The 14,683-nt window shown below is 39.2% G+C and overlaps 1 protein-coding gene across 3 annotated transcripts in view; it reads left to right on the forward strand.

Moving 5' to 3' along the window:
- The first annotated feature begins 213 nt into the window (after positions 1–213).
- The window catches only part of RASAL2 (RAS protein activator like 2), a 352,059-nt gene continuing 337,589 nt past the window's right edge, over positions 214–14,683 (forward strand). For 2 of the 3 annotated variants that reach the window (XM_041754427.1, XM_041754435.1), the window contains exon 1: positions 215–503. In XM_041754427.1, the coding sequence (XP_041610361.1) occupies positions 302–503 (202 nt within the window). In that variant the 5' untranslated portion in view covers positions 215–301. Of the gene's footprint in view, positions 504–14,683 lie in introns of all 3 variants that reach the window. The other variant, XM_041754415.1, reaches the window with a different exon arrangement.

Raw genomic sequence — 14,683 nt, forward strand, 5'->3', positions numbered from 1 at the left:
ACCTGAGCCCCGGACCCACCCCCGGCCCGGGCCACGCTGGATCCGCCTCCCGGCCCGGGTCCCGCCCGCCGGCTGCAGGTGGGCTGCGGCGCCCGAGCCGCGGGCAGTGGGCGGCGGGGAAGGAGGTGAGCCGCTCGGGTCGTCGCCCCGCCGCCGCGCGCTCCTCCTCCCCTTCCCGCAGGCAGGGCGCGGAGCCGCGGAGCCGCGCGCCCGCCCGCCCGCCGCCGCCGCCGCCGCCGCCGCCGCTCCCGCCGCTCCCGCCGCCGCTCCCGCCGCCGCCGCCGCGTCCCTCCCGGGCACCATGGAGCTCTCCCCGTCGTCCGGAGGAGCCGCCGAGGCGCTGTCCTGGCCGGACATGTTCCCGGCGCTGGAGTCCGACTCGCCGATCCCGCCCGAGGAGCTGGAAGCGGTTCTCCCCGTCGGCGGGGCCGTGGCCGGGGGCATGCTGGATCGGATCCTTCTGGAGTCGGTGTGCCAGCAGCAGAGCTGGGTCCGGGTGTACGGTAAGGACCGCAGCCCTCGGAGGGCTGGCGTCGGCGCCCCGGCCCGGCCGCGTCCTGCCCTCGGCCGCATCCCCTCCCTCCGTCCCGGCGTGCGCGTCCGCCAAGCGTCTCCAGGGTAGCGCTTGAGCCGAGGTGTCCCGCCGGACGGTCGTTGGCCTTTTCGCACCTGCAGGAAGTTTTGAGGTGCGGTCCAGCGACGCAGACCTCACAGCCAGGCGATAAGCCCGGTTTCAAGGAGGTCGGATGGGGACGCCCCGTGAAACCAAGCGGGCCGAGTTTTCAGGTCTTTCTCCTTGAGTGAGGCGAGGCTGCGAGCCGAGGTGCTGCGGGATAGCTTAGCGGTGGGTAAGCGGCAAGATGAGAGCAGGATGACCAGAGATACCGATTTGGTGGGAACATGGTGCGTAACCTGTTTCCGAGACTCCCCCTCCCAAAGGCCACCGGTCAGCCCGTCCGGGGGTGCGGGACGGTGTCGGATGGCACCATTGTCTCTGGTTCTCTTTTCGTGAAAGCGACCGGGCTGCGACTCAGCAAGTTAAAAAGTGATGAACACACTGAAACTTTCCCTTTCTGCATTCCTGGTAACCACCTCTTTAATTAAAACTGAATGATGAGATTCTATTAGGGTGAGCCTTGCGGCAGCCTGGAAGCCGGTGCCGGTTTCCAGAACTCCGAGCCCAAGGGTTTATAGCTTGGAATTCGGGCATCGAGCTGTGGCTTTCCAAAATATCGAAACGGTCAAGATGTTTATCACTTAGCTCACGTGGGCACAAGGCATTAGCGATGTTGGCCGACTCCAGGAGGGCAAATTTGAAGCGCCTGGGATCAAAGACGACGTTAAGATGTTGTCCTCCAGTCATGTGCATTGAAGCCTATAGTGATCAGTACGTTATGCCTTTTTCCTTCATCCTTCTGGAGAAGGTATGTGTTTACTGTTCAAGAGGGACCAAGACTTAGGAGTTCTCTCTCTCGATGGTTTTCGGTTGATTTCAAGACTTCAGGTCCATCGTTAGCAGAAAGATCACAGAAAGAGGAGTCCGGAGACTTGAGTTTTTGTCTTGGTTCTGCCAGTAAGTGGCTATGTGATTTGGGGTCGATCAGGTCACTTTTTTTTTTTTTTTTTAAACCTCTGATTCTTCATCTGTAAAACGAATGAATTGGATTAAATAATCACTTAATGGCCCTTTCAATTGTAAAAATCCTGTAGTTCTTACAACCAGTTCTTAAGGATATATGTTTATAAATCCTTATAAATATATATATATAAATATAACTTTATATTTTGCTCGGTGCTTATACATGGTCTTTGTTGTTCTAAGTAACTGTTCTAAGTAATATATAAATATTATATTTATATATATATAAATATAACTTTATATTTTGCTCGGTGCTTATACATGGTCTTTGATGTTGTTCTAAGTAACTGAAAGAATTAAAGCAGAGAAGTAGGAGATGATGTAAGGTCATCCAGTTCATTCTCAGCAGACTAAAAATTTGAGTGCCTGATTTCCCATCCACCTGCTGATCCCATTTATCCGATAGCTTATAACAGAGGTTGACAAGAACCTGAAAATGAACTCGAATTGGAGTATATTGTAGTTAGAATGTTTTTCCATCCTATCCTCCTCTTTATCATTACACACTTCTCTGGCACATTGCTTTTTACATAAAGTCAGAGATAGGGTCGTGTTACTGTGAGAATATGTATTTATGATAATTTGGTATTTCAGTGTCCAAAAGTATTCTGTCTGGGTATTCCAGACCTTGTGTAAATTTTTTTTTTAAGATTGATTATTTATTTATTTATTTATTTATTTATTTATTTATTTATTTATTTATGATAGACATGCAGAGAGAAGCAGAGACCTAGGCAGAGGGAGAAGCAGGCTCTGAGGAGAGCCTGATGTGGGGCTCGATTCCAGGACCCCGGGATCTGAGCCAAAGGCAGATGCTCAACCACTGAGCCACCCAGGCGCCCCCCCCCCCCTCCCCAGACCTAGCATAAATCATTGTTCTTTGGGTGAAACCCATAAAAATAGGTGCATGTTTTTGTTGCTCATTTTTAGGGGTAGATTTGTGAGTGGTGTGTGGTGTATATGCATATATATACATACAGATATGTGTATATTTTTAAGTATATATAAATATGCATACATATATTCTCTACTCACATGTACTATGCATGTCAGTGTCAAGTTGCAGACTTTCCACAGCATTGTAACTTTTTTGCTTTTCCTATCAATTAACCAGATGTTGTTTTAATTTACTGTTTAGTACTTATACTTTCCTTCCTCTAAGGCAGTTCATCCTGGATACTACTTTGTTGTCTTTAGTTTAATGTAAATACTCCAAAACTATCTGAATGATTCTTGGCTTCTCTGTGTCCTTAGCTAGTTTTTAAGTTGCCTATTGCATAACTCTTTGAAACGCTTTTGAAATAAAAATAATAGAATGTGGAAAATCGATTTGGAAAACACTAGTTCATTTTGTTTTTTTTGTTTGTTTACTTGTTTATTTTGTGTGTTCACAATCCTGATTGTTTTGGAACACTTAGGTTCTTCTACACAATTTAAGGAGACTTTGATGAGTGTCGGCTAATGTTTTTAAAGGAAATTCAGAAACTGGGAATCTAGTCTAGAGTATACAACTGGGGATTGAGAACTGGAGTTTTCGTTCTCTCTTTGCCACAAATTGGTTGTCTAACTTTGGGTAAGTAATTTTAACTCTGTGGCTCTAGGTTTCTACATAAAATGTAAAATCTGGACTAATTGGCATCTGTGGTCCATTTTAGCTTTAGAGTTGTCTGATTCTGTGGCCTGCCCTATTATTTTACCTACTACTTGGCCTACCAATTCCAGTCCGACTCCTGGGGACAAGCATCAAGAAAGCCCCTCCCCCCTTTTGTTTTTCTTAAGGATTTTTATTTATTTATTCATGAGAGACACAGAGAGAGAAAGAGGCAGAGGTAGAGACAGAGGGAGAAGCAGGTTCCATGCAGGGAGCCCGACGTGGGACTCGATCCTGGGTCTCCAGGATCACGCCCTGCGTTGAAGGCGTCGCTAAACCGCTGAGCCACCCCGGCTGCCCAAGAAAGCCCTTAATGAGTTTAAATCATGATTATCAGGGGCTTCTGAGGAGCGCTTTTATCAAAAGGTCAGTGAACTTAGTTGTGAAAGCAGGAATGTTGAAGGCAGATGTATATTTGTTTGGAATGTTTTGACAAGATAGGAAGGTGGAGAAAATGGGGATCTTGTTTAGGTGAAGCTTATTCAGTTTTGAGCACTAACCTGAAATAGCCATGTGGACTTTAAAAGGGTACAAAGTAAGAGCTGTACTAAGTGCTCCTGGCTTCTGGCTATGGTACACGTTCTCTACAATATGTTTGAAATCAACATGCAAACAAGCAAATGGCACTAACACCCCTCCCCCCCAACCTGAATATCTTAACAGAAACTTTTGGAAATAATATTTTGTTAGTTCGCCTCATGAAATTTGAAGACTAGGCACTGTTTTGAGTTTGCTATCGACTGTTTTGTTGATAATACCTGTATTCAGAGTTTTGTATATTGCCAGGATTAGAAAACTTTTTTTTTTGGAATCTGTCAGAGCTTTAAAATAGGTAGATGTATATTTAGAAAACAAATGCATCTCTTTGAGGCATAGCTAAAAGAAAATATTTATGCTGCCCTATCCTTCATTTTCTTTTAGTTGTAAAATGTTCCATTTGTTTTATTACAGTTTTATAATAAGTTGTGCCTGTGCCCTGTCAAGACTATAAAATATTTGATACCAGGAAGTCTCTCTGGTTTGTCTTTGTATTCCTATCTTGCCATCCCCTTCATTGTCACCATGTCTAGCAGATTGGTACCTTGCTCATAGTCAGTGTCTGTTGAATGTTGATACATGTGTCCTTTGACCATCCAGATCTCAACCTGACTGATTGTATGGGTGGCAGAGTAGCTTAAACAAAGGCATGCCACAAACAGCTAAATATGGATGCAGAATCCAAGAGCATCAAATGCAGAACATTTTTCAGATATTTATAGCCTCAAAGCAAAGTCAATTGGCTGAAAAAGCGCAGCAGCCTAGCAAAAGGAAACGGGAGCGGCAAAGCCAGCCTCACTGTCTGTGCTTTCTGGTAAACAATGAGAACATTAAAATTAACTACTTTACCATGAATGGATGGCGAGTGCAGGACACTGTTTGGGAGAAATTGAAGATCCCAGTCTCTAGTAGGGCCTACATTGGAGCTTTGCACCCATCAGCACAACAGGTCTGCAAGGGTATGCACAGATGTGCTCTTGGATAGCTAGAGGGGAAATACAGTTATTGCACTAAAGTGCTCACCAAGAAATCATATGGTTTTGATTTTAATAGTATAAGCAGGACTTATCTAAAATATTCACTCAATAAAATAAATAACATCCACATTATTGCTTACCATTAAGCTAGTGTATAACTCCCTGTTTATTGATGACTGATAGGGAGCTGCTGGAAATTTTCTAAAGGCTGGTACTATTTCAGCAAGCAGAACAGAAAGAGAATCATACTGCATCATATGCCATATAATTCTAGACATGTGATAATGAGAATTTGGTAAAAATTTCTCATGAACCTAGAAATGAATTGATAGGGGGTGGTTTCCCCTGTTTGTATTAAATAGTTTTGCTTATGTTTCATGAATAAAGACAAAGAGGAGATATATTTCATTGCATTTTTAGAGAATATGCCTCTATATTTGCTTAAAACACTGGAACCAGTAACAAGTCCAGGAAATTGTTTCATTTTGGTCCAGTATGAATTAGATGTGACTAATTCACTGGCCTTATACGAAATGTTCTTAACATAATTAACTTCTTTGCATAATCTCAGTGAATCACTCATTCTTACATGTCTTGAATATGTACCCCAGGCATGACTCCCTTTTTGTATTAATGTGTAGATGAATAAAGTTGTTTTAAGTTTTGTGCTCTAGCTAATTGATTGCTTGAAGAAAATCAGTGAATGTGTACCCAGTATATCCCAAAACATGTTCACGTTGCTTAAGTGTCTTAATTTCCTCAAATACTATTAATTGAACTATTATAATTATAATTATATAATAATTAATAATAATAATTATTAAATTATATTTTAGCAATTATATATAAAATATATAAAATATAAAAATATATTTTATAAAAATATAAAATTATATTTTAGCAATTCTTGGGATCTTTTTTTTTTTAATTTTTATTTATTTATGATAGTCACACAGAGAGAGAGAGAGAGAGAGAGAGAGGCAGAGACATAGGCAGAGGGAGAAGCAGGCTCCATGCACCGGCCGGGAGCCCGACGTGGATTCGATCCCAGATCTCCTGGATCGCGCCCTGGGCCAAAGGCAGGCGCTAAACCACTGCGCCACCCAGGGATCCCAATTCTTGGGATCTTAAGCTTGAGTTCAGTACTTTAGATTGTGGCATTACCTTTGAATGTTGAAATGTTAATTTCCGAATGCATTTTATGTACGTTAGTAGACAGTTGTTCGCTGAAACGAGAGATAGCAATCAAAAGAATGCCTAGGCATATACTGTTTATTTTAAATTGTGGTGTTGATTTCCAATAGGCATCCCTTTTTATCCTTTGAGAGAAAATTTGTATATTTCATTTAAATTTTCTGTTCTTTTAGTGTTTATAGACATGGACAATTTCCTTTATCATATCTTAGTATTTTTCTATCCTCTTATGTTGCTTTATTGCTGTTTCATTTTCTTTTTTCTTTTTTTTTTTTTTTTTTTTGCTGTTTCATTTTCAAAGATTGAAAATATTTTTGAAGAATAGAACTATACATCCATAGTCTCTTTTCCATAACCATTTGGACTAGAGTGTTTCAGAATCCAATTTTTTTTTTTGTTTTAGAAAATATGCTATATATACAGTGACATAAGCCCCTTAGTGGGATCTGGAGCAACATCCAGATCCAATCATGCTAATATTCCTACAGTTCAGTAAAAATCCACACAAAGTATGGTATAAGGCTATAAATAGTGTTGTGTCATTGAAGGTCAGATTTTACTGCTAAAGAAGTTATGAAGAAAGTGTTTTCACAGCTTTTTGGACTTAGGAATTACAGGTATGGAATTGAGGGTATGTACAAATTTTCTGAACTAAATAATGCAAAGTTCTAGAATACACCTGTTTGAGAATAGTTCACTTAACAGGAGTGCCTTTATCTTTTCTACATTGTAAAAATCAGTGCCTGTACTTTAAAAAATGATGTACAGTCGTGTGTCATTATGTTGAATGAAATAAATTTCTCGGATTTGCTAAGGAAGAAAAGGAATTCACATGACAAAGCAAGTAGGTTTTACTAAGATTACTAAGGAAGCGGTGGCAAGGCAGTGGTTTCTAATGCTTTCTTTCATTAGAAAGAAGGATGAGGTAAGTTGAAGCAGAGGATTTATGTAATTGTTCTTTGCAGTTGCTCTCTTCAGTAGCACAGAGTGATTTGATCACCTTTTAAAGTAGGTGAACCACAAAAAAGCATTCAACTAATGCCCGAGTTAATCCAGAAAAAATTCAGTTGTCTGCTCCCTTGTCCCTCCGTATTGTAATAACTTTTAAGTAACAAGAGAGGTGTTTGGTCTTGTTACCAGGAGGAGGAGTTTAAAGTGTACTGAGGGCACTACCGAAATTGCTTCACTCTGTCTTGGCAGAGGGATAATTGCTCTCTGATGTTTGTAAAAACACCTTTCTTCCTAAGAGCTATCAAGTGCTTCGTAAGACCTGTAGGTAGAGAACCCAGTATAGATTTAATGTAGCTTATTTTCTAATGAAGAAGGCAGCCATCAAAAAGTACCTGATATGCAAGTGGTAGAAAAATAAAGATATGCCAAGGTTCAGGTAATAAGTAAGGTTAGTGGGTCTACTGTAAACAATAGAAAAAAAATGGAATCCTTGAAGGCATGACAAAACTTCATCTGCTAGACTGTGATACAGAAGTTGTCATCTTCCTTATCTCTACAGCAGATTTGGATGTTAGAGTCTAAGTTTTGACTTCCCTTACCAAGTGTTGGTTACATTAGTTAGTTGCCTGATTCTCCTCTGCTCATAAGAGTCCAGTTTAGATCCTGATTGCATTCTTTTGCCTCCATAAATTGTCAATACTTAGATTGTGGCATTACCTTCTAATGTTGAAATGTTAATTTCCCAATACATTTTATGTATATTAGGAGTAGACAGTTGTTCGCTGAAACAAGAGATAACTATCAAAAGAATGCCTAGGCATATACTGTTTATTTTAAATTGTATTGATTTCCAATAGCCACCTGTCTTTTTCCTTTGAGAGAAAATTTGTATATCTCATTTAAATTTTCTGTTCTGCGCCTGGGTGCCTTAGTGGGTTAAGCATCTGCCTTTGGCTCAGGACATGATCTGAGAGTCCTGGGATCAAGCCCCACATCGGGGTCACTGCTCAAGGGCTAGTCTGCTTGTCCTTTCCCCTCTGCTCCTCTCCCTGTTTTCTCTTCCTCTCTCTCAAATAAATAAAACTTAAAAAAAAAAAATTTTCTGTTCTGTTAGTGTTTATAGACATGGACAATTTCCTTTATCATATCTTAGTATTTTTCTATCCTCTATTATGTTGGTTTATTGCTATTTCAGTGTTCAAGTTCTGTTCACATTGTATCATTTTCAGTAGGCTTTCTAAAAGTACTCCTTACTGGACCCCTGAGTCCAAAAGGTTGGTAATACTTGCAGATACTGTTTGGGAGAGCAAAAATTTACAAAGGAAAACATTTTAACAAAAGGCAAGAAAGCAAAATTCAGAAGGATGCTGTGGAAAGTTAAGAAGAAACTTTATTTATTTATTTATTATTTTAATATTTTAATTATTATTTATTTTATTATTATATTTATTACAAAGTAAGTTTAAAGTTGATAGTCCTAAATATTTTCAGAACAATCCTTTAAGTTACCTCATTAAGGAAACTGGATCAGGAAGTTTAGCTTATTCCCAAAATTGGAGAACAAATTCCATAGTTTGTCAGGATTAGAACTCTAACCTCAGATTCCTCAGCCTCCTGTTTTAGCTTCTAGATCTTACTGCGTGCCCTTAGGGAGATGGCCTTTCCAAGCTTAAGGTCAGGAAAACTGGACAGTGAGAAATACCAGATTGTTAGTTTCACAGTCTTGAAGGGAAATGCTGGAAGTACCATTACCTAGGTAACAGAAAACAAAAATGGACAAAACATTCAGAAAGTAGGGGGATGAAATAATCTTATAGTGTGTTTCTTAAGAAGTCGAGTAGAAGACAGATTAGATATTTTTCATCTCTAAATTTTTTATCCATAAATTCTCTATTTTGTAATCGGAAGTAATGTTTTAAGGAAATTTAAATGTTTCATTTATGATGCTTAGAAACCTGGATAATACCTAATAAGTTTCTACCTTCTCTTTTAATTTCTAACCTCTCTGATTCACGTTATAAATTAATGCCTTTTTTCTTACTATGAATATAATAGTGCTTAATGTAAAGAATTTGAATTATAGGAAAATCCAGAGAAAATTAAAGTCACTTGTAATTACACTTCTGAGAGATAACTGTTCTTTTAATATTTTGTTATATTTTTATCCCTGTCTTTTCTGTGTAAAAATGTACTTCTTTGTATGTATTTGCTATCATATTGCATATATTTTAAATCTTTCTTTCTTTCTTTCTTTCTTTCTTTCTTTTTCTTTTCTTTCTCTTTTCTTTTTCTCTTTTCTTTCTTTTCTTTTCTTTTCTTTTCTTTTCTTTTCTTTTCTTTTCTTTTCTTTTCTTTTCTTTTCTTTTTTAAAAATATTTATTTATTCATGAAAGAGAGAGAGAGCAGAGACATAGGCTGAGGGAGAAGCAGGCTCCCTGCAGGGAGCCCAATGCAGGGGGAGAAGGGGGACTAGATCCCAGGACCCTGGGATCACGCCCTGAGCCTAAGGCAGACGCTCAACCACTGAGCCACCCAGGAGTCCCTAAATTCTGCCTTATTTCTAACAGTGTGTTTTCTTAGTTTTTAAAAATGTTGAAAACTTTTCAAATATATTTTTATTTATAAATTTAAGTAAAAAATAAATAGACATTTGCATCTTTCAATATTCAAAAGATATAAGAGGATATTCCATGAGGTCTCTCTCACCCCCTCCTCCTTACCCCCTCACTTACCATCTGGCTCGCAATTATTGTTCACTCCACACAATCAATAAATGTTTGAAATTCTTGTGTATCTTTCCATACCTATTCCCTGCCCAGAAAAACAGATAAATAGATAGGTATATAAAAATTCTACCAAGAGTGGGATCCAAAAAATTTCGTTCATAAAAATGCAAGGTCATGTTTTTTGTTTTTTGTTTTTTTTTTTTTGAAGTTAATGAATGGACTGGAGCAGGCCTGCAAAGGAAGTTGGCTGGGAGTCCTGGGGGTCTGGAGCCAGTTGTTAATTGCTTTATATCTGAATTGATATTATCATAGTTTTTACTCTGTGTATGCTTTTTTCTCCTTTTTAACACAAATGATAACCTGTTATAGGAATTTATCTGCACCTTGTGTTATTCCTGCCTCATATCCTCTCTCTATACACACTTATTAAAATATTTTTGACATAGTTCCTGTCAGTTTGTAAAGCAGTTCTTCATTCTTTTTGTGACTGCATAATGCCTGAATGAATCATAATTTATTTAACCAGTCCCCAAGTTTTGCTGGTATAAGTGATAATAAAGTGAATAATCTTGAATATAAGCCATTTTGGTTGTGTATAAATATTTTTGTAAGAAAAAGTCATAGAATTGCTAGGTCAAAGATATATGTACTTATAATTTTGAAAGATATTCACAAGTTGCTCTTGTTATAGATTGTAACTATTTATATTTCACCAGTAGTGTATCAGGATGCCTGTCTCTATACATAGGGAATTATCAAGGATTTTTGAATATGTGACAATCTAAATGATGAAAATAGTTTAATTTTTCATATCTCTTACATTGAATGCCTTACAGAGCCATTTAAATATGTCCTTGTCTGTGAATTGTACATATCTTTGCCCATTTTTATTGGGTTGTTGGATCTTTTCCCTAGTGATTTGTAGAACTCCTTATTAAATAAGAAGGCTTTTACCTGTATTGAGTTGCCAGTATCTTCATTTGTCTTTTCTTTGCCTCTCTACAAGAAATTCTTTTCATACAGTTGAATGTATCAGTCTTGTTTTTTATGGCTTTTGGACTTTATGCTATAGTTAGCGTGGCCTTTCCTATTCTGAGGTTATAAAATAATCCTTCCATGGTTTGTCAAGTACTTTTTTGTTTTCATTTTTTACATTTATTTAATTAAAAAATATTTTTATTTATTTATTCATGAGAGACACAGAGAGGCAGAGACATAGGCAGAGGGAGAAGCAGGCTCCCTGCAGGGAGCCCAGTGCAGGACACATTCCAGGACCCAGGATCATGACCTGAGCCAAAGGCAGCCGACCTGAGCCAAAGGCAGATGCTCACCACTGAGCCACCCAGGCATCCCCACTTTTTTTTTTTTTTTAAGATTTTATTTATTTATTCATGAGAGAGAGAGACAGAGAGAGAGAGAGAGAGAGAGAGAGAGAGAGAGGCAGAGGGAGAAGCAGGCTCCATGCAGGGAGCCTGATGTGGCACTCGATCTCCAGGATCACACCCTGGGCTGAAGGCGGCGCTAAACCACTGAGCCACCCGGACTGCCCCGGCATCCCCACTTTTTACATTTAAATCTTTGATCCATTTGGAATTCATCTTGCTATAAGGTTTGAGATATAGATACAATTTCATTTTTAGAAAGATGGCTTTCCAGTTGTCCTAACACTATTTGTTGAATAGTCCATCTTTTCTCCACTGATTCAAGATGACTTCTCTATCGTCTAATAGACTACCATTTATATTTTGGTTTCTTTCAGGATTTCCTACTCTGTTCTAATGGTCTGTCTATAATGGTCTGTTTATACTGATGTGTCAGTATCACACTGTTTTATTACTCAGCTTTTATAATATAAAAATATAATTTATTAATGAGTCTAATTTAACACAACTTATTTAACCATTATCCTATTTTAGACATTAACATTTTCCTAAATTTTTATATTAATAGTCTGATTGTTTTTGGGCACAAATCTTTGAATTGAACTTCTGTTTTTCTTAGGCTGAATTCCTAGAAGAGTGTGTTTTTTATTTATTTATTTATTTAATTAATTAAGTAATTAATTAATTATTTATTTTTAAGAGTGTGTTTTTTAAAGGCCTGAGACTTGGTGCCAAATTGGTGTGACCTTCCTAGAGAGCAATTCTACCACAAATATGTGAAATTATGGCTCATAATTTAAATCCTACTTTATATATTGCTACTTTCAGCACATTGAAGTATTTTTGTGTAGATTTCACGTAGTGGGGATCCCTGGGTGGCGCAGCGGTTTGGCGCCTGCCTTTGGCCCAGGGCGCGATCCTGGAGACCCGGGATCGAATCCCACATCGGGCTCCCGGTGCATGGAGCCTGCTTCTCCCTCTGCCTGTGTCTCTGCCTCTCTCTCTCTCTCTCTGTGACTATCATAAATAAATAAGAATTAAAAAAATAAAAATAAAAAGATTTCACGTAGTGCCTTAAGCATTATTTAGCACGTATTAAAAGTCCTCAGAGTAATGCTAATAACACTGCCCTTCAAAAATGGAGTTGCTGGGCGGCCCCCCATGGTTTGGTGGTTTAGCGGCGCCTTCAGCCCAGGGCCTGATCCTGGAGACCCAGGATCGAGTCCCATGTCGGGCTCCCTGCAATGGAGCCTGCTTCTCCCTCTGCCTGTCTCTGCCTCTCTCTCTCTCTGTGTCTCTCATGAATAAATAAATAAAATCTTTAAAAAAAAACCCCCCAAAAAACCCAGGAAAAACAAAAATGGAGTTGTTTTTCTAATGGTATTCCTTTTCATTAATGGTGTATTTCCAAATGAAGGAGGGAAGGACATGAGTATAGATAGAGTCAAAGCAGTTGGTCTGCTAGAGGGTCAAATCCATGACCATGGCTTTATTTATATACTATGTTAGAGTCCAGCTGAAATAACCTGATGTATAGATATATAATGGTTCAAATAACTCTAAGAACGTAGTTGGTGGCTTTCATCTCAGCTGTTGGTGTCCTCCTTCTACTCTTTGTTTCTTAGAGTATTAAGAAGGAAGTGACATTCATGAAAATTCTTTTGAACATGATTTGAATATAGGGTCATTTAGTCTTAGCTGGATGAACAACTACGTTGTATGTCTTATATAGTACTTATATAATTAGTGTCTAATTCAAGGAGTGGCAACAAGAACTAACATTAAGGACAAAATTAACTGAAAATCTTTTCTTCAGAAAAAAAAGAGTAGAAAAATTAGTCTCTGCAAAATCATAGTTTATAAAGACCATTAATTAACCATTAACCAAATTTTCTTTTTCTCTTTTCTTTTCTTTTCTTTTCTTTTCTTTCTTTTTTTTTTTTTGAGGACTTTTCTAGAGCAGATTTAGATTCACAGTAAAATTGAGAGGAAGGGGGGCAGCCCCCATGGCGCAGCGGTTTGGCGCCTACTGCAGCCTGGGGTGTGATCCTGGAGACCCGGGATCAAGTCCCACGTTGGGCTCCCTGCATGGAGCCTCCTTCTCCCTCTGCCTGTGTCTCTGCCTCTCTCTCCGTGTCTATGAATAAATAAATAAAATCTTTAAAAAAAAAATTGAGAGGAAGGTATGGACATTTCCCTTATATTCCTTGTCCCCACATCTGCATAGCCTTCCCTATTATCAACATCTCTGACCAGAGTGGCACATTTTTTATAGTTGATGAACCTATATTAATGCATCATTATCACCCAAAGTCTGTGTAGTTCATATTAGGGTTCCCTCTTGGTGTATATATTATGTGGGTTTGGACAAATGAGTGGTATGTACCCACTATTTTAGCATCATACAGAGTATTCCCTCCCTCCCTCCTTTCCTTCCTTCCTTCAATTTTATTTTATTATTTTATTTATTTTTAAAAAATATTTTATTTCATTCATGAGAGACAGAGAGAGAGAGAGAGGCACAGACACAGGCAGAGGGAGAAGCAGGCTCCATGCACGGAGCCCGATGTGGGACTCCGTCTTGGGTCTCCAGGATCACACCCTGGGCCAAAGGCAGCGCTAAACCACTGAGCCACCCGGGCTGCCCATCTTCAATTTTATTTTTTAATTCATCTCTATACCAACATGGGACTCAAACTCAACCACAAGATCAAGAATTGCATGCTCCACCCACTGAGCTGCCAGGTGCCCCTCCTACAGAATATATTCATTGCCCTTTATCCTCTGCTCTGTTTATTTCACCTTTCCATAACCCCTACCCCCTAACCCATGGCAGCCACTTACATTTCTGCCTCCTTGGGTTTTGCCTTTTCCAGAATTCTATATAGTTGGATTCATATCCACATTTTCTTTTTCTTTTTTTTATAAAACTTTTTTTTAAGATTTATTGTTTTATTTCATGAGAACCACACACACACTCAACAGACACACACACACACACACACAGAGGCAGAGACACAGGCAAAAGGAGAAGCAGCTGGCATAGAGGAGCCTGACGTTGGGGACTTGATCTGTTACTCCTGGATCATGCCGCTGGCCGAGGCAGGTGCAACCCACTGAATAGCCAACCCAGGGATCCCCTTTATCCATCATTTGCTTTTATCAGTTAGCTGTTTCATTTAGCATGAATTTATATATAATGAATAATTTTATTTATTTATTTATTTTAATTAATTAAGTAATTAATTAATTAATTTATTTTTAAGAGTGTGTTTTTTAAAGGCCTGAGACTTGGTGCCAAATTGGTGTGACCTTCCTAGAGAGCAATTCTACCACAAATATGTGAAATTATGGCTCATAATTTAAATCCTACTTTATATATTGCTACTTTCAGCACATTGAAGTATTTTTATGTAGATTTCACGTAGTGGGGATCCCTGGGTGGCGCAGCGGTTTGGCGCCTGCCTTTGGCCCAGGGCGCGATCCTGGAGACCCGGGATCAAATCCCACATCGGGCTCCCGGTGCATGGAGCCTGCTTCTCCCTCTGCCTGTGTCTCTGCCTCTCTCTCTCTCTCTCTGTGACTATCATAAATAAATAAGAATTAAAAAAATAAAAATAAAAGAT

Source organism: Vulpes lagopus, chromosome 1, assembly GCF_018345385.1.
Source record: "Vulpes lagopus strain Blue_001 chromosome 1, ASM1834538v1, whole genome shotgun sequence".
NCBI classification, from domain to species: domain Eukaryota; kingdom Metazoa; phylum Chordata; class Mammalia; order Carnivora; family Canidae; genus Vulpes; species Vulpes lagopus.